Source organism: Pieris napi, chromosome 19 (genome assembly GCF_905475465.1).
Source record: "Pieris napi chromosome 19, ilPieNapi1.2, whole genome shotgun sequence".
Lineage (NCBI taxonomy): Eukaryota > Metazoa > Arthropoda > Insecta > Lepidoptera > Pieridae > Pieris > Pieris napi.
In genome coordinates, this window is record NC_062252.1 from 4,285,859 (window position 1) to 4,310,807 (window position 24,949).

The 24,949-nt window shown below is 33.6% G+C and overlaps 2 protein-coding genes across 2 annotated transcripts in view; both read left to right on the forward strand.

Annotated features, from left to right (window-relative positions):
* The window catches only part of LOC125059340 (cholecystokinin receptor-like), a 28,194-nt gene extending 13,130 nt beyond the window's left edge, over window positions 1-15,064 (forward strand). The window contains exons 4-12 of the mRNA XM_047663718.1: window positions 3,855-4,055; window positions 5,436-5,618; window positions 6,532-6,629; window positions 7,313-7,432; window positions 7,685-7,756; window positions 8,988-9,160; window positions 9,949-10,052; window positions 12,906-13,019; window positions 14,173-15,064. Of these exons, the coding sequence (XP_047519674.1) occupies window positions 3,855-4,055; window positions 5,436-5,618; window positions 6,532-6,629; window positions 7,313-7,432; window positions 7,685-7,756; window positions 8,988-9,160; window positions 9,949-10,052; window positions 12,906-12,940 (986 nt within the window). The 3' untranslated portion in view covers window positions 12,941-13,019; window positions 14,173-15,064. The remainder of the gene's footprint in view (window positions 1-3,854; window positions 4,056-5,435; window positions 5,619-6,531; window positions 6,630-7,312; window positions 7,433-7,684; window positions 7,757-8,987; window positions 9,161-9,948; window positions 10,053-12,905; window positions 13,020-14,172) is intronic.
* A 4,737-nt stretch (window positions 15,065-19,801) lies between these two features.
* LOC125059258 (proton-coupled amino acid transporter-like protein pathetic) overlaps window positions 19,802-24,949 on the forward strand; it is a 42,531-nt gene continuing 37,383 nt past the window's right edge. Inside the window, exons 1-3 of the mRNA XM_047663624.1 lie at window positions 19,802-19,935; window positions 20,842-20,949; window positions 24,596-24,746. Coding sequence (XP_047519580.1) covers window positions 19,925-19,935; window positions 20,842-20,949; window positions 24,596-24,746 — 270 coding nt within the window. The 5' untranslated portion in view covers window positions 19,802-19,924. The remainder of the gene's footprint in view (window positions 19,936-20,841; window positions 20,950-24,595; window positions 24,747-24,949) is intronic.

Below are 24,949 nucleotides of genomic sequence, written 5' to 3' on the forward strand. Positions count from 1 at the left end.
ATAGTGAAACTGGAAGAGTCAGGGATCGCAATCAAGACATCGAACTATGAGTCGATAACACTAAAATCAAATCTAATGAAGAGATAGCGATTGTTTTTGATAAGTACTTTTCTGACATTCCAATTTCGACTACTAAGTCTCTTCAATCATCTCCCGCCCTCGCTGAATCGCTGCTCAAAGATAATTTAAACGAGTGCAAGGTCAGTTTTACATTCCGACCCATTGGTGCCGACGATATAGTTAGGATATTTAGAACAATAGACACTAAGAACACTACCGATCTTTGGGGTATTTCTGTAAAAATAATTAGTAGCATAATTGATGTAATTGCTCCCCATCTAGCTATAATTTTCAACAATTGTATTAAAAGTGGCGAGTTTCCCGATCTAATGAAACATAGTAAAGTTATTCCTTTATTTAAAGCAGGTAGTATGTCCGACCCCAGTAACTTTAGACCAATTTCCGTACTACCTACTTGTAGTAAAATATTTGAAAAAATTATATTAAATCAACTAGTAAGTCATTTTAACGTAAACAAATTATTACATAATAATCAGTTCGGTTTTACCAAGGGTCGCTCGACAGCCGATGCCGGTATTGAGTTATATAGATATATAGTTAAGGCTTGGGAGGAGTCGCATGACGCTTTAGGTGTTTTCTGCGACTTATCCAAAGCATTTGATTGTGTCCAACACGAGACCTTAATCGGGAAACTCCGTCACTATGGCATCAAGAATATCGCACTGAATCTTCTGACTTCCTATTTACACGGAAGAACTCAGAAGGTTGAAGTGAATGGTAAGAGGTCCTCTGGGTCGGAAGTAGATATGGGGGTACCACAGGGCTCAATTCTTGGCCCTTTCCTCTTTCTTGTTTATATAAATGATCTACCTTTCATGGTAGAAAGAAAACATCAGATAGTTTTGTTTGCTGATGACACGTCCTTGATTTTTAAAATCAAACGACAAATAACAAATTTTGACGATGTAAACAATGCTCTATCTTCGATTGTCCATTGGTTTAGTATGAATAACCTTCTACTTAATGCAAAAAAGACAAAATGCATTAAATTTTCTGCAAATAATGCAAGGGTTATGGATACTAGACCAATTATAAACGATGAGAAATTGAATCTGGATGATACAACTGTATTTCTCGGAATCACCATGGATTCAAAACTTCAGTGGTCCCCTCATATTAACGGATTGGCGAAGAGACTTAGTTCTGCAGCCTACGCGGTTAAAAAAAATCGCTCACTAACTGATGTCGATACAGCTAGACTTGTTTATTTTAGTTTCTTTCATAGCTTAATGACTTATGGCTTATTATTATGGGGTCATGCTGCTGAAGTCGAAACAATTTTCATCCTGCAGAAGAGGGCTATTCGTGCAATCTATAATTTAAAATGTAGGGAATCTCTTAGAGATAAATTCAAGGATATTAATATACTTACCTTTCCCTCGCAATATATTTATGAAAATATTATGTATGTATACAAAAATAGTAAGTTTACTAGAATAGAACATACGCACAATGTTAATACACGGAACAAACGCAGGCTGCAATTTCCCCGTACTAGACTATCTAAAGTTAGTAATTCTTTTTTGGGGAAAGGGATACTCTTCTTTAATAAAATCCCAGAGGCTCTTTTATCTCTGCCTTTCAATAAATTTAAGAAATGTATTAAAGAAAAGCTGTGTAAAAAGGCTTACTATAAAGTCAACGATTATCTAGTTGATAAAAGGGCCTGGGACTAGTGCTAGACAGGCTACCTCTAATTAATTTGCGATATTTGTTTTAAAATAAGTGTTGTTTGATGATTTGATATTTTAAAAGAGTACCGAGAGTTTTTTACGCCGGCTTTTTCTCTCGGCCTACACCCTCTGTCTTCTTTGCCGATGAGTAGGGATGCCTACAAATTAAAATTTAATGACGTGGAATAAGTGATACATGTATCTTATGTTCCATAATAAACATATTTTTTTTTTTTTTAAATCGACGTTTAGACGAAGACGTTAAATTGTCCGGTAAAACGGTGTCAGGTGGGGTGCAACAGGTCTGGTGTAGTTCTGTCGAACGCACGCGGTTCAAATGCACTAGATTGATGGATTGATGGATGTTTGTTACTCTTTCACGTAAAAACCGCTGAATGGATTTTAATGAAACTTTACAATAATATAGATTATACATCAGAATAACACCAAGGCTACAATTTATAAAGATATTGGGTGACTTGTCCAAAATATCAAGTAAGTAGCAAAAATCTAAGATCTGCGAGTACCTAGAATATCGTAGATACAGACTGTATTTTGCTGAAAGAATTTTATTTTATTTTGAAAAGTAAGTATTACTGCATTTAATGATTTTCTAATAGTTACTTGTCTCGTCTTGGAATCCAACCGACTCAAGTGTGAAAAAAAGACAATGGACAATAAATAATAATTCTTCTTAAGTAACATAGTATTGTGAAAGAAAGGAACAACGTGAAATTTATCATTTTAATCAAATTAAACACATATGATGAAACTGCCGAAGTCAATTAAGTATTTTTTTTAATTAATTAAATGCCCAAATGTGATCCCTCTTGTCTTCCACAAATCGCCGCTTATCATATGATGAATTCTAGATATGATATGGCTCAATTCTGTTTGTAACTCGCCGACGTTGTCGTAACGCTTTTTGTATAGCAAATTAATTTTCCAAGAAGATTGAGCTCCGGCTCGTAATAGTCGGAGAGCAGCAGAGCTCCCAGCCTTTGTAAGGAGGAAACCCCGCAAATTATTAAATTGGAAACAATTAACTGGTTAAATAAAACGATATGTTACCGTAAAAGTTCGAACTACGGTTAATCTTAAGATTTAAGTGTAAGTCTTAGGATTTACCGACATGAGTTGGTAAATGTAAGTATTTCTGAAAATACGACGATTTTTTCGAGCTTTTACCATTCGAATTCAGTATATGCTAGGTTTTACCAATGTCAGCTGGTAGATGTTGGTTTTAGGAATAAAACAATGAGTAATTCTTAATTATTTACCTTAATGAACTATTAGACAAAACAGGTACATAGTATTATAAAGGTATCATATTATGATAGTAATAAGTACAAACTAATACCAACTTATTTAAATTACATATTTTGAAAAAACACATAATGTATATCTCTGAATATCTCAATCTCTATCATATCTATCTAACTGAATCAGTAGTTCTCTATTTGGAATTTAACAACGAAATACAAACATAATGCTTACATAAGCTAGTCTAACTTAATAATTATTTTTGTTTTTCAACATTTACCGTGCCATTAATGTAAATCCTAAGATTTACCAACGAAATGGTGGTAAGAGTTCGAATCGCAAACCTTTTGGGACATTTACCATTAGGAATTGGGAGATCTTAGGTTTTACTGGAATATCTTAGGATTTACTGCAGTTCGAGCTTTTACAGTAACATATATATTTCAAATTTCGATTAAACTTTGTCGATAAAGTTATTGTACGCGTAATTTAACAACAGCTGCAATAAGGACGTGCGCTGTTTGATATTCTAATGATGTGTTTGTATTTTTGTATTTGATATTGTGATGTTGATGATGATGTTTGATGTTAGCATGAAATTAGCATACTTTCATGTGAGTCGCTTTACCGACAATACTATGAGTTTGACAATACGTCATTAATTGTTTGAAAATTTCAAATCTTTGGGCAATATAGATTCTCAACTTTATTAATGCTGTGGTACTAAGGCTTAATTGCATTAGCGCCGCGCCACCTCGAAAATAAAAAAGGTTTACATGTGAAACCCGATTTAAAACGGTCCGTAGAATTCCATGTAAATATTTGTTTGTTTTTCAGCTGTCTCGGTATCAGTTGACGTGTGGACTCTTGTGGCCATATCTCTTGAGAGATATTTCGCCATCTGCAGACCGTTGAAATCGCGGAAGTGGCAGACCCAGTGCCACGCGTACAAAATGATCGCAACTGTGTGGATATTGTCTCTTGCATTAAATTCACCGATACTGATAGTATCCACGCTGCAACCAATGAAAGGAAATGGTAAGTTCTAGAAAATGTGTACTACAAACAGAATAATCATCGCAATGGTGTCTCATAATGTTACTCTCGATTGCTTATATATATAAACGTCAAAGTCAAAATCATTTATATTATTATAATTTAGGTAGTGTGAGTAACACACACAGTAACGTTCGTTTGTAACCAATAACACAGGTAAGCTTATACTAATTACCTACTAAACCTTTTGGAAGCGGATAACTACTTGACACTTAAAGAGAATAATTAATTTTCACTGCTAAGCGTACAGGGCATCCCCTGTACTGTAGCTCCTAATTTTACTTTGAGCTCTTTAAACTACGATGAGAGAATGCAATCAACACTTTTACTAGTTAGACACTTCGCGGAGAGGAATAAATTTGTTTTGTATTAAAAATCTTAACACGTAGGTTCGGTCATGAAGTTAAACATTATAAAGAAATTTGTTTAAATTATTTATTTAACTATTGATATTAATTCCTTTCCTGGGTCTTAAGGAGCGGGCTATAACCAAAATCACTCATCGGACAATAAATATTTATTGATAAACTATAATTTCAATGGTTGACTTTAATTAAAAACACAATACAATATAATTTACTCGTTACAAAAAAAAACACTAAATCCCCTCTAACTTTTGTCTTATTTCGTTTTAATAAATTTATTCAATCATAATAAATTTACAATTACTATTTACCACATTGAGGTAGTAAAAAGTAATGTCCACCTGTATTTCAACACTCACGGTATAAATTGTGGTATTTTGCACTTTAGCAAAATATGCAAAATATTTCGTAACCCCAGCGTCGTATGTCACCCAAACCCGATTATATGGAAAGGAATTTTACAAAACTGTGATCTTGTTTGCAGGAACAACTTTTGTGTCCTTAGGGTGGACGACTGATTATATATAAGGGTCAGACATCTACTAATGACGGGATTATGTTAGTTCGTGATTGCTTTTCTCGTCAAGTTATATGCTCTAGAAAGTGTCAGCACACTATTAATTTGTCGGTGTTTAGATAGAAAATATCTTAGTTAGGATCTTTAGCATTGTTAATTGTAAACCATTAATGTGTACTCATTGAATATTTCAACTTTCCTTATTGCAATGTAAGACGATATAAATTCAATAAAATTTATCTAATATTGTATATTTCGAAATTGTAGGCTACGAACTATTTATAAATAATAACGGCATAAAAATATTAAATTTCATATCAAAATCGTTAAGTAATTAACTTAATTAAATGAATATGTTAAGGATACTACTGAAATAACTTAATAGATACCGTTTGGTATTTTTTATCGGTAACACGGTGATAGTACAAATAGATATTTTTATTGAATCCCTTAAAACTCTTCGTAAAATCGGTTTTGTAGCCTACAAATGTCGTGAAGTCTGGGCAAGTTTGGAACTAGAGAGAGCATTCAACCTGGGATTGGATGGGGCACTGCTTCTCATCCCATTCTTCGTAATGTCAGTTGCCTACTCCCTCATCGTAACCAAGTTATGGCGAGGACTGCAGCACGAGATACAGCATAACTACAATTGGCAAAAATATTGTAAGTAATATTAAAAGTACTGTAAAGCCCGTCACAGACTTAGCTATAATATATATTAATATACCGTACTATAATATATATTATAGCAAGCTACCACACACTGAGAAATATATATTTTGCCTTCATTTAATTGATGGTCGTCCTAGTGTTCGCACGTATTTTGTAATTAAGGGTGTTCTTATTTCAAAATACTAACAGTAATTATGAATTCAACAAGTACATTGTTAATGGACTTAATAGACAAATTTTGTTGTGGCAGAAGGATGTGCATACTTTTTTATAAAACTATTATCTTAAACAAAAGCACGGTTCTGCCCCTTTTTATCTCATCGTAAATACAATTTGATGAAAAGAGACATACTACTTTCGTTGAAGCGTTACAATTCAACAAATTGGGGTACAAAAGTACTAGAATGTACTAATAGAACATTCTCGAAGTATTCTAAACTACGCAAAATATTGTGCATATATTGCTTTGCTATAACTATTTTCTATTGTCGATAAATAAAGCTGGCTGATGTCATGTATACCTTCCCAATATTATAACTATTCTTACCTAACTCTTGCATAACCAAATCTTATAAAAAAATTATAGAATCACCAAAAGTTAATCTAAAATAAAATAAAAAAAATTAATAAAGTAAACTAAAAAGCTAATCTTACGGATTCATGAAGTGCGATGCAATACAAAAGAATATAAAATACAAGAATAACAAAAGTCAACGGTACAGTTTTTTGTTACAAATAAATACTACGTCGGATTGAAGTAAAAATTCAGGTCTTTTCATATTTGGTTTTTCGTTTTTTCTAGGTTGTTTAGGTTTGGTATTTTTTTGCATATATTCAACAGAGGAAATGTACATCATCACCAATGACTATCTAACCTATTTAATATTGATATATTTTGTTTTAGTGCATAGAGACGATCACCTACCATCATCGACGCCAATTTTGAACGGCAATGCAACAGCACTGTGTTGCAAGAATGGCTGTAACGTCAAAAAAATTAAGGTAAAATAATTATAAAATTTCCGGTTAGCCGGTTTCCTCACGATGCTTTCCTTCACCGTTCGAGCAAATGTTACATAGAAAGAAAGTCCATTGGTGTACAGACGGGGATCGAACCTACGACCTAATGAGTGATAGTTGCACGCTGAGGCCGCTAGAGCAACACTGCTTAAAATAATTATATTTATACAAAAAAATTGGCTTAAAAATATTACGTAGAAAAGAAAAGGGATTTAAATACCTACCAATGAAACTCGGATATTATACACATATATAGTAATACTAGCTGACCCGACAACCGTTGTTATGCCATGTATATTATTTCTAAGAAACATTGTTTTAGTTCCGACTCCCAGAGCTATGGTATATTCTAGTAGAAAAATAATTAAAGGAAGAGGTCATTAACCTTTGGCTTATGTTTAGTTCTCAATATTCCATTTACATGGTTTAATTGCATAAAACTATTCGAATATATAGTAATAAAAAAAGTATATGATTTCTCATGATGTAGGATTTCTAATACCAAAGATTGTATCGATTCATATTCGGGCCATACACTCTGAGACCATAAAGTTGTCAACTGTGTAGACTCTGAGATCATGATTGCCAAATTGTGTGAACCCCATTTTCTATCAAATTTTTGAACCCTCGTTGTAAATGTAATTTAATCCAAAACGCTTTTGTAGGAGAACGAAGAACGTCTTGGTGCTGAGAAAAAAGCAGTGTGTTGTCTGCAAACTGAACTTGAGTTTAGACACGTCGTGCGATCGACACATATAGACAAGAGTATAGAGGCAAAACGTAAGGTGAGTTCTAAACAAGGTCCAAGTATTGATAAACATCTTATAGCGATATACATACCGATTATTATTACGTAGGTATGAGTTTTGCTTATAATCATTGTATAAATTAGGATTTTAAGTAGGTAAATGATGAATAGAGACCAAAAGTGGTCTTAGGCTTCTGTACAAACAATTTAAAAGTTTAGGGAAACGGGAGTCATACCTAACTCCAAGTCTTCGAGTTTGGATTGCCCTTACCGTTTTCTTTGTTTACAGGTTATACGAATGCTGTTTGTAATAATCCTTGAGTTTTTTGTCTGTTGGACGCCACTCCACGTCATAAATACCGTAAGTACTTATTTAAAGTGAATCAATAATTGAAGATTTTTTTTCGTTGACTGTATGGTATATATGATACGATATTTCATAGTTTAGACGTATTTTATTAAGTCTTTGATGTTCTGTAGAAATCTCCAAAACAAAGTGCGTAATAGTATCAGCAAAGACACAAGATGAAAGCGAAATTATTGAGAAATCTATAGAATAAAATATCAGGCGAAAGTCTCTAAACTGCGACTTAATACAGGAAGGCTAAATTTGGAAACTGTTTGACGAGGAAAACAAAATCGTGGTCAATAGTCTAGAGCTACTGAAGACCGTCAATCAGCCAGTAATATTACGAGTACCAAAAGCCTATCTTCATCACATTCGTAGACTATGAAAAGGCTTTCGATACACTGGAAGCTTGGGCTGTACAGAAAAGCCTCGCGGACTGCAGAATCGACCAACGATACGTTAATATTTTAAAGCACTCGCTAGATCACACCACATCATATGTACTCGTACATGAGAAAATAAATAAGTTTCGGCTGGAGAGAGGAGTAAAACAGAGAGATACTATCTCTCCGAAACTTTTCACTGTGGCTCTTGAAGATGCTACCGTGGGACGATGATAAAGGAATCAAGATTGACAGCCATAGACTGACAAACTTGAGATTTGCTGATGACATAGTCTTATTCGCTGACAACCCTATGGAGGATAGATATGGCTATTGGCTACCATGATCAGCGATCTAAGCCGAGAGTCAGTGGAGGTGGGCCCAATCTGATCCAAGAGATCATCCAAGACCAATTTTCGTTTTAGATAAAAAATTGTTTCAAAGATTTTAAACCGGAGCGTGAGACTTGCGGAACTATTCGGCAATCTTGGTCTGAATGTGATTCTAGACCGAGGAGATCGCGTCAAACTCGTAGTCGAACGAGACTAGATTGTCGGGGATGTTGGAGAGATCAGAGGTTTCGGCGGGCTTGAGGGCCACGTCTAGCTTCTGCCAATCCACAATGGATTTGTACATATTCTCTTGGGTGTTAGTAGGGCACGCCGAGTTCATGTAGCACCACAACGCTGCGCGGCTGGAATGCTACGTTGCGTTTTCTTATATGAATACAGTTCTAGCGATGGTAACATTTAAACTTCATATCGTCAAAATAAATTTCAAATTTCTGACGTCTAAATTATTTCAGTCATCTATTCGACACCTAACTCATTCAAGTGTTATATGATAAATTTTGTCCGCAGATTTACCTCTTCTATCCTGAAGAATTGTATCAATATATTGGGTCTAAAGGCATTGTTTGTCTGCAACTGCTGGCCTACTGCTCATCTTTCTGCAATCCCATTACGTACTGCTTTATGAATCGAAAGTTCAGGCAGGCCTTCATCAGTCTTTTTAAGACTTGTAAGATATTCAGGTAACCTAGTTTGTGGATGAATGTGTTATGTTGCATATTATAAATGTATTTTTTACAGACGAGGGCGATTTCATTCATGTTAATTTGGTTCTAGCGTAATGGTAAGCCTAGAGGCATTCTCGATATTAACTATTACAACAAGATATTTTTAATTGAAACTGGATGAAATACAAACAAACTATTCAGCGTAGTAAAAGTGTCCCTCAAGAAAAGAGTGTACCAATTCTTAAAAGAACGGCAACGCACTATTATATATATAGATATTAAAGTATTCTATTATAAATTATAATAATTCATAGTTAAAAAAAGAAGCAAGACGCGGGATCTTTTTAAGAACAGCTTCTTAATATATTAACTTTCAATTTAAAGCGCAAAATAGTACTAAAATTGTACTTTCAAAGAAACTGTATTGATTTTCGGTAAGGAAGTAATACGAGAGTTAAATTTTCGTGGTTTTACATAAGGTAATATTTACATATGTCATATAACTTGAACAAATTTAAGTAAAAATTTCAATACTGAGCACTTGATACCATATTAGAATTAGAATTTTAATTTTGGAAGAAATACAACTACGTATGGAAAGTTTTACGATACAGTGGTGACTTTTATATATATAAATCAAAAGTTATTAACTGTAGGCAATTTTTATTGTATTTCTTGTTGTTGTTGGGACTTCCGAAACCCATTATCATTGTTAAAACAGTGGTATAAATGATCGAACAAACATACGTAAAACTGAGTCCGCCTCATGTCCAAGGACTTAAAAAATTCTCGCCTTTTCCCAGGTGGTGCTTCCCTGACAAAACGACGGAGAAACAAGCGACTCCTCCACCTTCAAGCCAAGACGTTACTGCTTGTGTTATAAGAGGCAGTCACACGGGTCGCACAGGTTTGTTACAAATATACCATGCATTATTATTATATATTGAATGCTAATAATTGCAAGGCAGTAAGAACAGTATCCTCAGTAGAGATGACTACTCACTCGCAATTCAATACAAATTGTTAGACAGTTTCTGCGTACGCTTGTCGGTTCTGGGAGAAAAATGATAATTTGTACTTACTAAAATGGATCTGTATTATGAATCTGTGTTATCTAATTGGAATAAATTTAAAGGCTGGCAACGCACTTGCGAGCCTACTGGCCATGTGTCCATGGGCGGCGGTATCACTTAACATCAGGCCTCCTGCCCGTTTGCCTCCAACTACATACAAAAATATTATGCGGTTAATGAACTTGTAGATGACTTTATTAATTGTGTAGACTCGTGTAGACATAAACTGAGAAACAGTTTATGTAAAATAATTCTACTACCCATGACTGCCGGAACCCCCGAGAGGCTATAAACATATAGGTATTTGTTAAAGAACTTTTTCATTACTAAAATTGACTTTAAAAAAGTTGCGTGTTTTTAGTAAGCAGTAAATAAATATCTATAAATTATATTTGTGTGTAAAGCCTCTGTTAATCAGTGTTTCGCGTTTTTAACTAATTCTTGAACGCACTGATACACAAAGTTAATGGTGTTTATATTTTATGACAAAATGTTTCTTATCCTTTCATCTATTAACGAATATTTGTACAACGCTAAAAATAATTGTAAAACACTTGTTAAAAAATCGAGAATAATTTTAAAATTGATTAAACACGTTTTGATTTGAGAGTTAGCTTCTAAGCTTTTATAAATTACAATAATGTAAAATTTATTTCTTTAGGAAACTGTTCTAAGTCAACAGGATTAAATAGCAATTAGGCCACCCAGAAGGGTTACTGTTTAACAAACCACTATTATTTTATACTACCTATCTTTATCAATGTCTCTTTTAACTGGAATCTAGGGCAATTTAACAAGATTTACGGGAACTTTTAGACTAGCCACAAAAGATTTCCTGTTAGAAGAGCTGCACCCTTACTCCGATACTTCCAATAACGATACCAACATCGATCGGGATTCCAATAACGAGTTTTTGTTCCGCGCGATCAGACTCACATCAGCGCTAGTAATATTAACAGAACTACATCGAATTTGCATACAAAATGTCGGGGTCGGTTTTCTATTACAAGATACAGTGTAAGGGACAAGTCGACATGCAAATGGAAAGATGGCGAGTTATGTTTTGATTGTCAACAGCAGGAGAAGTCTTTAGTCTAAAAAAAGCGGTTGTCTGTAAAGTCGGTTTACTGACGATAGTTGAACGTGACGTCACGAATCGCTCACTCAAGTAGGAGAGAGACGCTGAAGAGCGCGGAGTCCGATTGTGCCTCTCTGTCGCTTCGCAAAATGGATCTGTATTATGAATCTGTGTTATCTAATTGGAATAAATTTAAAGGCTGGCAACGCACTTGCGAGCCTACTGGCCATGTGTCCATGGGCGGCGGTATCACTTAACATCAGGCCTCCTGCCCGTTTGCCTCCAACTACATACAAAAATATTATGCGGTTAATGAACTTGTAGATGACTTTATTAATTGTGTAGACTCGTGTAGACATAAACTGAGAAACAGTTTATGTAAAATAATTCTACTACCCATGACTGCCGGAACCCCCGAGAGGCTATAAACATATAGGTATTTGTTAAAGAACTTTTTCATTACTAAAATTGACTTTAAAAAAGTTGCGTGTTTTTAGTAAGCAGTAAATAAATATCTATAAATTATATTTGTGTGTAAAGCCTCTGTTAGTCAGTGTTTCGCGTTTTTAACTAATTCTTGAACGCACTGATACACAAAGTTAATGGTGTTTATATTTTATGACAAAATGTTTCTTATCCTTTCATCTATTAACGAATATTTGTACAACGCTAAAAATAATTGTAAAACACTTGTTAAAAAATCGAGAATAATTTTAAAATTGATTAAACACGTTTTGATTTGAGAGTTAGCTTCTAAGCTTTTATAAATTACAATAATGTAAAATTTATTTCTTTAGGAAACTGTTCTAAGTCAACAGGATTAAATAGCAATTAGGCCACCCAGAAGGGTTACTGTTTAACAAACCACTATTATTTTATACTACCTATCTTTATCAATGTCTCTTTTAACTGGAATCTAGGGCAATTTAACAAGATTTACGGGAACTTTTAGACTAGCCACAAAAGATTTCCTGTTAGAAGAGCTGCACCCTTACTCCGATACTTCCAATAACGATACCAACATCGATCGGGATTCCAATAACGAGTTTTTGTTCCGCGCGATCAGACTCACATCAGCGCTAGTAATATTAACAGAACTACATCGAATTTGCATACAAAATGTCGGGGTCGGTTTTCTATTACAAGATACAGTGTAAGGGACAAGTCGACATGCAAATGGAAAGATGGCGAGTTATGTTTTGATTGTCAACAGCAGGAGAAGTCTTTAGTCTAAAAAAAGCGGTTGTCTGTAAAGTCGGTTTACTGACGATAGTTGAACGTGACGTCACGAATCGCTCACTCAAGTAGGAGAGAGACGCTGAAGAGCGCGGAGTCCGATTGTGCCTCTCTGTCGCTTCGCACTCTCGCTTGCACTTCAAGCCTTAAATGGAACGCCTCAGAGCGAGGTAACGCCGCATGAGTCATGTTTTTTCGTGCGTGCAGCCGGCTCCATTGAATTATAAGACGTTGTCACGTCAAAAAGTATTCGTTTTGCTCGTAAAATAGCTTTTTTTATGCCCTACTGCTTAGTAGGGCAGGGTTAAGTGTTACATATTATTCACGAATCGCCTTCTCAAACATTATTTCAATACAACATTCTTCTTTCTAGACCTGGATGGACAAGAAGTTGAGGATTGTGTTTAGCAGCGGCTCACAAGGCACCACAGTAGGAAACGCACATCCCGCATTGCCGGCCGTTTCCGTCACGCGGCCCGTCACTCAGGTTCGTCATTATTATTTCACTTTCATTAATCATTATTGTATTAATTACTATTGGCTGATATTTAAAGTTCATTTCCGAATATTAGAATTTCTCTCTTATGCATTAAAAAATTAGCTACCTGTTATAAAAACTATTACAGTTTTAAAGTCAACTTGACAGAAAGAGACTATATATATATATAAAACTTTTAGTAAAAACTTTGTTTAATATAATAATTAAAAAAACATTTGTGATATCGACTTTAAACATCTGACTAAAGAGGAAGATTGACCGGTCTATGTTCAATGACCAAGGTAACATACAAATAACAATGAAAGTAAAAGTAAAATATTATTTCTCCAAATCCGTGATAGAACTATACTTCCATATAAGGACAAACTTTTCGACGAAAGAAAGTTCGTCCCTTTTCTGAAGGGGAGATAAGTTCGCAATTACAAAGTCCACACTATGTAGTTCGCTTTGTAAAACTTGATGAATATATAAAGAAAGAAAACAATTACACTGATATTCCGATCTTTGGATGACATTCATTTAATGATATATATACTATAATTAAATAACATTACTTACGAAGCAATTTTAATTATTAATTGATAAAATATATTTTGATATTTCCATCTGGATATACATTTTACAAATAAACATTTTAACACTGTTCCATTTTTTCAAGGTATCCTCTTCTCTGTGCTTCGTTTCAATTTCTTTAATTATTGAAAAAATAATATTGTAAATTATAATAATGTTTTATCTTCACAGCGTATGTCATTCACAGTCTACCCTTATGATTATAAGTTAATAATGTCATAATATTACTCTCAGCATTCCAATTTTTAAATTTGGGTAGATAATTATTTGGTATTTTTTCATAATTTTTCCGGTTGACTACAACGAGCTTAATTTTCAATAAATGCCTTATTCATTGTGTACCTAAGAGTCCCCAAAGGATGTTGGCTGAGCTTTTCGGTCCTTAAATAACAATCCCATTGTTTGTTAAGTCCTGGGACAGAGAATGATAAATCATTAAATTTTGATTGAGGACGTCTCTTGCGTAGAAATTTCTACGAATGCTTTTCTTATAAAATTTTCCTAGGACATGTAAAACTCAAGTGCATCTATGGCGTATAGCACAAGAGAATAAATATTATTTTTACAGGTTATAGAAACCGGAACAGAGGAGAGTCAATTCCTTTATCGGATAACCTGGCCAAGAACAGGACAGTCAAAGGCGACGGGGTCCACTCAACCGGTTTATGAATAAATGTCTTGACTGCGGTGTTGTAAAGCTGGACCAAATTGTTATGAGTTAATTGTGATATTGTGAGGTTTTAGATTTAATTCGGTAATTTACTCGTGCTATCAGTAAATAAACTGTACCATTAAGGAAATTCTCTAACGAGCTTCTAACACAGCATTCTTGTTGTCTTTAACATAATGGTAAGGTTGTACCTGTTTTGTATTCGCACCGAAATACTGGTTTGTATATATTAGATTTAGTGATATACGTAAAATTTACTTATATCTAAGAATGTGTTTTGACGTTAATAACGCTGCAGCGATTTTATGGGTATAAAGATGGGACCTATCTTCTTTATTATTTCGGCAGTCTCCTAACGTAATTTTAATTGCGGTTTCGATCCGGATGTGAATATTGATTTTCTGTACTACAAAGATCCAAGTTTGTGAAACCACTAAGGCCTTTGTATTGGCAGAAGCCTCTTCAAGTAATGGTAGGATTCTAAGAACCACCTCGCGTAATCGAGGTATTGTTCCCGTTGATTTCTCGCGTTGTATTCGAGGGATCCACAAGAAAATATTGCTTGCTTTGATTAAAATAATACCTATATATAGGTATTATTTAAATTAACGACTGATTTGTATTATTAATGTAGCCGTTTTTTTTAAAACAGTGTATCTACTTTTAAGGATTTCATTATAGTTATATATTATTAATTCTATTGAATTGTATATAATTGTAACACATCGAATGTTATTCTGTATACTATTGTGAGATTTTTAAAATGTGACGTAATAAAGGATAAGAACATTTTGGATTTTTAATTATTGAGTATTCGATCTGAATTCAGATACAAATGTTTATTTCTTGATAAGTCAGGCCGCACACCAGGCATACATTTGTAGCTCGATAATTGTAGCGCCACATTTGAAACGCGACACATTTAACGCCCCCATACATATGTACGTGAGCAAGCACACCGAGAAAACATTTGTGATTGCAGAGGTAGAAAAAAACCCTGTATTATACAATCACACGCTCAATGATTATAGTAACAGACGGATTACAGAAATAATTTTGAAATAAATTCCCGTACTTTGTGCAATCTTGATTAAATGGATGAACCTAATAACGTCTTTTTTTTTCTCATTAATCGCCACATCAAGAAATCTTCATCATCAGACGATTCTCAAAGCGGTGTCACGCTAAAACTGTGCTTCCGATGTGCGCATTTTCAATACATTTGTAGCGCATACAATTGTAGCGTAACGACTTCGCAACGATTGTGGCGACGTAAATAACAAATGTATGCCTGGTGTGCGGCATGACTAAGAGAGCTAGTAAGCGTATGCCAACCCAAAATATGTCACCAGGACTCGACCCTGCGCGAGGATCTCTGAGTGGTATGTATTATAATATTTATAATTGAATTTACATAAGAAGTTCAGCTAATCATGTGAATCATGTATTTTCAAATACTATATCATTTATATTTTATTGTTTGACGTAAGTAACAAGGACATATAAGATAAAAGGTTTTTCATGTTACTTGAAAGAAAATTTAGTTACGATTACTGACGTTGGTTGACTCGTTCTTACATTATTTATGGTTATTTGTGACGCAAAACTATAAACATATATATTTAGAAGTTTAATGAGACCTTTTTTATACAAATTAGTTTTGCCTTATTACAAACCAGTTTTCTGAGATAAGCGCGCGCATTTAAACTCATCACATTCATTACAAATTTGCATATTTATTATACTATCGCATAACATACTTTTGAAAGAAAAGAAGAAAGACACAACATTGACTTAGAAACACAGAAAACTAGTCAACGTTGAAGCGCGCTTGTTAGCCGCAGACTTGGAGATATATTTATCCATGGGAAAAATGCTCAAAAATCTACGTCTTAAAATAAGAACACTCATTGTATCTACGAACAAACATTGGTACATCACAGACGTTCTATTTATGGGGTAATTGTTCTCTTTATTATCAAAAATCCTTTAATCCACCAGAGATACGGATACCACAATGTTACATAGACATGAAATTAAACAATGCTGGCGCATATGACATTTTTATCTAATGTCATTTGCATGAATCATGTCGTTCACCGTAATTTTACTATGTTTATTTTATTAAAGATTTATTATTCATTGGCACGAGTATTATAATCTTAAAACAAAGTCGGGTTGTTCGAATTCTTATATAATTCGAAAACGGCTGGACCGATTTTGATGGTTTTTTTTGTTGTATTTGTCCCGAATACCTGTGTAAACATTGGGAAATTTACGAAAGAATAAAATAACAGAAAAAAGTCTAATAAAAGTGTTCATGGGTTTCGTAACTGTCAAACATTTAATGTTCATTCCGTCGATGCGGTAAATTCTTCCCTCAAAGTATAATACGTATGTATTTAAATAAAGGTTTCAAATCGACAACGATATATATATATATATATCGAGAATATTTGGATTATGCCGTATTTTATATTTAAAAAATTAGCATAATATTTGTAATGAAAAAGGATTCACATAAATATTGGTTGACAAATATTTATGCGTGCGATGAGAAATTTATTTTGTGTAAACTAAGGAAATTTTGTCAAGCTACTTAGACATAGTACATATACAAAACATTCGGTGATAGAAGTGAACTTAACATACTTGAATAAAATCAGAAATTAAAATCAGTTAATCTGAGACACGATATTCTTCAACTGTTGCGGTATGAAGTTCAACGGGCCAGCTAGTATACCTATAATAAAACACCAATTAATATTGGATTTGTGTTATTTACAATTTTTACTTAATTAAGTTCCAAAGACAACATGCATGCTAAAAATATAAATACATACATATGAGAGTACAAACATACACGTCAATAATATTATAATTATAAAAGAAGATAATTAAAATCGTAGAAAATAATAAAACTAAATATAAACAGGCAAACGCAACATTAAAAATAACGAATAATTAGCAATTAATTTACTTCAAAAACGTTATTACAAAACAGTTTATAATACAAAGCAGAGAAAATATGTCTTACTGCTTAGTGCAGTTAGCCCAGCTGTTTCAAGTAGACCAGACGGAGATTGGTTAAAAGGACACCTTTACAATAAAATGTTATATGATAAAATCAAGACTTAATATTAAACTGCAATAAAATGCTGTAGAATCGTCCAAGGTTGATTGAACCCAATCATAGATTACCTTATGCCCATAAACATTTTCTTCTATACACTAAACTTGTGACAAATCAAATATCGAATACTTGCTTAGAGGATTGCCAACAATAAATATAGACAATCATCTCACACACTTGAAAAGGCCACTGTATCTTGATTTAAGGTAGTGTTATCAATTTATATCAAAGAATCGGTTTTCAAATATGCTTTGTGTAGGGTAACCATCTTTCAAACACAAGTTGTCAAATTATTAATAATGCATTCATTAATAACATAGAATAGTTCAACATTATAATTATTATTTTATAGCAATCATTTGCAATTTATCAATTATTAAATACGTAATAATAATAATTATAATATAATTGTTTCGGAAATACTGAGGGGGCTGATGGTGCCACATAGTGTCAAAAACTACCTCAAAAAACGCTCAGTTGTAGAACAACGGACGTCGAGGTGATACAGATGGTATTTTGTATTCTGCCTAAATGTCCGATGATAAAACTCAGCTACAGTTCTGGTTTTTGCCTTCTGCTGATTCATAAATATTTTTCTAACCTACTATCCATTTCTCTTTGTAAAATTCGATAGCAGCGCTTTAATTTAGGCCATTGATGGCACGATATTTAGCGATAGGGATGGATGGTTTCTGTGGCAGGATAGCTTCTGTGGCATCCTGAAGATTGCAAAAGTTGTAAACACCTATTTTTTCAAAAAACTGTCTAACCTCAACAATCTATGACGACATTGCAATAATAACATTATAGCAAAAAAAATGTAAAGGATGGATTGCTTTACATTTTTTTGGGTCGCAAGATCAAACTTTAAATTAAATTCCAAACAAATCTACAACAAAGAAGAACAAAGAACCGTATACTGATATCAGAAGAGCAAGACTTAAATTTAATAGGTTATCGTGGACTTGCACCTTACACTTGTAAATTCAAGCCTTTCAACTAAAATGACAGTTTGCGCTTCAACAGTATCAGATCACCTTTGATTCTATGAATGAATACTATCCCCAAACCAAAAAGAACAGCCATTAAGGCCATTAGAAACATGACCAGAATCAACTATGAAGGCGCTACAGAAGAACTAAATCTCATTGAATGATCACCTCTATGGCATCAAAGAGATAAATAGCGCATAAACATAACAATATACAAGCAGCGAGAACCTCCAAAACCATCAAAAGCAATGTAAGTTAGTCCATAATTATTGTTCGGCATGTATGCTGTTTATAATGCCTAATTTAGGTTAATAAAGTCCCTTGTTAGGAAAGGGGAGAACACACTCTACTGCTGTTTTCTCGTGGTTAGAAGGCTATATATATTAAAAATAGGGTTAGTAAGTAACTTTTAAAAAGTCATTAATTCATCAAATAAATTATTGTTATACTTCTGCGCCTTATGAAAATCTGATGAGAGTGAAATTTTACGATTGCGCGCGCACCGTGACACAAAGTTTTCAGTGTGATTATAGCGTACGCGAGCGAGATGGGAATAAGACAATCTACAAGTAAAAAGAAATAGAATATGCGTGAAGTTAGCAAAGAATTTTGAATGACCATAATGACATTTACCTTTTAAACAAATAAAGGAGTAATATTGTCTTTGATTGACATAACCTTTACACATTTAATGAAAAAACTGTTTTTAACGGATTAAAGTTATGTATTATTATAAATTTACAATTATTTAACATAATTTTAAATTTATCCGACGTTTCGTGTGCTTTACAGCGTGCGTGGTCACGGTGACTGAAGACAAAAGGTGTTGAATGTCAAAAAGTATCACAGCTGCAGAGAAAGTTGCATTATCTGTATTTATTTCCCCGGAGTTGGTATCGACTAAAAGATGGAGGGTTTTGGCAAAAATGGCTCACGGTGTCCTCTTTTTTCGCGGATTGTTTTTCTTTTTGAGATTTTATAATAATACATAACTTTAATCCGTTAAAAACAGTTTTTTCATTAAATAAAGGAGTTTTAATTATTTTTTCAAATAAATTTAGCAATGTTTTTTCACAAAGACCTATTGTTACTTAGTTAAAAGGTTATGAAAAATACCAAGTTATTAAATTGAATTAATAATATAATAAAATAATAAATAATAATAATAATTGTTATTAATATTAATTAATAATTGAATAATATACTAAATATTAAATATTATTAAATTGTTTACGTTAAATATTAATAATATTTTAAAAAAATAAAGAAAGCCAAAGAAGTATAACTTCTTACGCGCGTAAATAAGTACACGCACCATTTTTTTTTTCATTATGTCCCTTACGAATGTACTAGCAAATCCAAAAATCATAGTCACGGTTATCTCTCATATCCACATAAAATCACTTCGCAAAGTCGTTTGTCGCGTTAACGGTAGCGTGAATTCCCACAATGTAATATTCGTGACAATATTTGCATTTTACTCTCATGTGTGGATGTGACTAATCGTGTGTAGAAAAACATTGCAATGGAAAACAGGTGAGTTATTTACGTTATTGTTTGGGATTTTAGTAGATCATGTAGACGTTTTTTTTTATTTATTTTATATAATATATTATATTGTATCTGTTTTTTTGCATTATAACTTTTAACATTTTATATCGTTGACACACATGATTAATTTGCCTTCCCAAATATTGGTGTGGCCATTTTCAACTTTTGTGTGGCCATCAATCCATTTAAAGATCAATTCAACAATCAGACTTATATATAATAGTATTCATTATATCGAAGACAGTGAGTGTTTATCTACTTAGTTGTTATTCAAGGGCATTTTGTAGTTATTTCATAAAAACCATCCAACTAATTTGTTTTGTTACACAATAAGACATAAACGCAACATACAAACTTGTATAAAATAAATAATTTTGATTATTGACATGACAAGATACGTTTATCACGCCAAACAGAACTTGAAGCATAAATAAACCGTTATTTCTTAATAAGTATAAACCAGTTTGGATTTTAAATTAATACAATGCCAGAATAATGTTTTTAAATACGAGAAAATCAACTTGTGAATAAACATACACCAAGGTGTCGTAAATATGTTAGTCAATATTATTTTATTTATAATTTGTGGCACAATACTAATAGTTAAACATACGTACAAATACAATATATTGTGGATAATAAAAGGAACAGGAAATACAAAAATGTAATTAATTATTTATAAATCTTTAATAAGTCTTATTAAACAATTATAATTATTCATGAATATGTCTTATAATATGTGGCTATAAATAGCTTTAAACAATAATGCTTTATATAGTTGTTTCAATAGCTGTAACTAAATTTTTTTTATTTAATTATGTCAATTGTACTATATTAATGTATATGCAACGAAGTGTTAATAAATAAATAAATAAAATTTTATAATTTTAGGGTTGAAGACAAGTCGTGTGTATCTTCCACTGTCACATTAACACCAGAAAATAAAGAAGATAATGTTTACAATCCCTTCAAGCATAGAAATGTTGCCCACCCCACATCGTAAGTATATATATTTTCAATTGCCAAACAATATTCCATTAGCCACATTACAGAATTTATATTCGATCGAAATACACTCTTGGAAAAACCTGAGTACCTCTAATCGAATCTAAAACGAGACCACAATTTGTTATTTAAATATACATTGTGATTGTTCAACAATAATTGCCTAATCACACACGCGATACGACCGGTCTCTCCGTTTATCCGAAACGAAAAACGTCAACGTCTCGTCCTTCGTTTTACATTCTCACTCGCCAGCCCTGCGATTCTGTAACTCACTTTTCGAACTCACACAGCGGTTTTCGCATCGGCGGTCCCTCTGAAATCAGTCGTGAAGCAGTCATTTTATGATTTGGCATTCTGAAAAGGTGGGAGCTTGTAGTTTATTGTTTATTAGAAAGTGTGTTACAGAATCGCAGGGCAGGTTAGAATCTAATCATATGATTAGCGGTTTCCAACGCACAACGGACACAATGTGCGGAAACTGAGTCCACACCGTTTAAAACCGAAAAATCGGTTGTCTGTTAAGTCGGTTTACTGACGATAGTTGAACGTGACAACGTTATAAGAAAATACTGATGGAATGGTTGCATTTTAAAAAAGAAAATTTTAATTTAATTTGTTTGATAGATATTTTGTATGGATATAGAGATGGAGGTAAATGGAAATCACAATTGAATTGATCGATACAATATAATCGATATAATACAATATATACAATAAAGATGTCGAACGCTGCCGAACGCGGAGTCCGATTGTGCCTCTTTGTCGCTCGTTCCGAGCTCTCGCTTGCACTTCAAGCCTTAAATGGAACGCTTCAAAAGGACACGCCGCACCGCGAGGTACCGCCGCATGCGAGATGTTTTTTCGTGCGTGAACCCGGCTCCATCGAATTATAAGACGTTGTCACGTCAAAAACTAATAATACCTTCGCTGCAAAAGTATCTGCTACAAAGGAATTGAAATAGAGTGCAATAACGACTTGTTAAACGCATGATGCTCGGTGCGTAAACTAAAAAGCGAAGTCGTATCCGTATCGGCTTCCCATGATACGGATACGTCTTCTAACCACAAAACTCGGTTATCGCGATCGCCCCCTCGCCCAAGAGGCACCAGAAAGAACATCCCCAGACCCAGACTAGCCGTTACATTTAGCTAATCTGAATCAAATGAAACGCTTTGTTCTTTGATGAACATACAGTTTACATACATAGAGTTTACATATTTAGTATAGTACAGTTTTAGAGACTGAACTTTACGTTGTCGAATGTAACCTTTTAGCAAAAAATTACGCTTCTATATTATAATTAATTGCCTCATATACAAAAAAAAAACTTTAGAGGTGTCAAGGGACACCCGGATAGAACGAAATTCCTTTCGATTAATTTATATGTTAATTGGTATCATAACAGTATGATAGATTTTCTCGACACCAATCTTACGACGAAAAAAAAAGCCAACATCACGAGGTGTTCTCAGGCGGTCACCCATCCAAGTACTGACCTCGCCCGACGTTGCTTAACTTCGGTGATCGGACGAGAACCGGTGTATTACAATAGCAAATAGCAAAAAAGTGTCGTGACAACTTTTCGTAAGAATTTTTTCCGTCTAACCCACTTTCACAACGCGCGATAAGGAACTTCGTTCCAAAAATTGAAACGTTTTTGTCGTACACAAGTAGTTCCTCTATTTTAATTAAAATAATAATTTAAAAAAAAACCCATTCATTCGGATATTTGTGTTGTAGGTTATTGTATGTGCAAGTATTTGTAAAACTAATAGAAAAGTAACTATAATTTAAAAAAATTGTGTTTGTTTAGCCAATCCAATCCAGTAAAAGATTGTTATTATTTAAGAAGTCCTGTATCTTCCCTAACATATAGGCTCATTGTTTGCCTGTTCTTTGATCAATACCTCTCCTATTACTGAAGAGACTGACAACCAACCTTCAGTCAGATTTTACCCATTATAATTAATTGAGGCAAGGTCTTATCAAGGTGATTAATGTACCAAATACAAAAACAAAAAATACTGTATTATAAATGATTGAATCATAGCTAATTAACAGTTGAGTCATTAGCGTGGGATTATTACTTTTAGGGGATTGTTATTCAAGTATATAATTTGACTTAAAACATTTAGTAAATACGTTTATTTAATATGTTACTTTTATTAAAGAAAACCCAATAAAGACCGAATTAATACTTCCTCGTACATTGAATAAAACAATCGTGAGGAAACCACCACGTCAGAAACCCAAAAATGTTTAGGTCTGGGCCTCAGATATATCTACCTATAGATATGTATGTTTATAAATCTATCTGTTTCGGAATCATTAATTTTATAATTCCGTGGCAAAATTGTGTTTATTCATCAAATAAATTTTATTATTATATTTATTTATTTATTTCTATTTTATATGCCACGTGTAATATATTTATGCGTCAATGTGTCAATTAGATTTAATTACATTCATCGCTGTTTATTTGCATTTATAGAAAAAATTTCAACGTATTAAGTTAGTCATCAAATTTTATCTAAGAAATGCCGGTTTTTATTCAATATTACGTGTTTTTTTTGTTTTTTTGTTTTTTTTTCAAAGACAATTCACACCAATTGACCGAGTCCCATGCTAAGCTGGTGAAGCTTGTGTTATGGGTACTAGGCAACGGATATACATACATATTATAGATAGATAGACATATAAATACATATTTAAACACCCAAGACCTAAGCACAACACCAAATGCTCATCACATCCATGTTCGTCTCAGCCGGGGATCGAACCCGGGACCCACGGATTCGCAGTCAGGGGTACTAACCACTAGACCAATGAGTCGTCATGTATATAATGTATAAAGAATCTTGAATCTCTCTTAAGGCTGAATCCTTAAGTGGTACCACGCAAACTCCTCTATACTGTGTAAATATTCATTTAATGTTTTAAAAAAATATTGGAAACAATTGAGTTCTCTGTGAGTATGTTTAATATTATAAGCCAAACATTTATATGTTAGGTACGTGAATGTTGGCACGTGGAACAAATGTGTAGGGCCGTTCGAAGAATTCATCAATGTCTATTTTACAAGTATATTAAAAGCGTGTGCAGTGAGCAGAGTTCACAATGGCTTCAGCCTGAGACCTAAGTCAGGCTGAACCTACGACAGGTTCCCTATGCTCCAATGGGCGCATTTAAAACTCGCTCGGAGGATGGAAAACATGGTGAGGAAGGCATACCTTAGACCTAAAAAGTCGACCGCGTGCGTAAGGCAAAAAAGGCTGATCACCTCAAAAAATAACGAAACATATACATAAGTCTGAGGCCCAGAACTAAAAGGTTGTAGCACTAGGTTTATTGATATTTAAAACATTGGATTTTTGTGATACTCAGGATTTTAAACAAACTTTTAGATAGGTTTCAAGCACAAACGAACAAAGAAAGCGGTGCGATAGCTGCTTCGACTTATTTAAATTGATTTTAGTGCTATAGTTAGTTACGGTTGATAAATTTACATTGTGGGGCGCAGTATGGGACGACCAACTCTGAGAGGCGGATAGGTACCATTGAAACCTGTTAAGGTGAATGTAAAATATAATAAAATGGAAAAAACAATGCGTGTATATCAAAAACTGACTTTTTCAGAACCAGCGGGTCATTCTTCCACCTACTAAAGTCATCCTTGGGATCTGGACTCCTGGCGATGCCAGCAGCATTTAAGAACACTGGAATCATACCTGGTTGCTTTGGTACCGTGCTAGTAGGGATAATTGCCACCCACTGTGTTCACATACTGGTATGTAGTGCAATTTGTTACATAAACATTAAATAATTTTGAAGCATCATTGATTCGGAAATAACTGTAATGTGTAAGAAAACACGAAAGGGATAACACTCTAGCACTGGGTAAAGAGAGTTTTCCTCGAGAACAATGTTTGATGCTACTTGTTCCACTTAATTTAAAAAAAAACTTTAGAGGTGTCAAGGGACACCCGGATG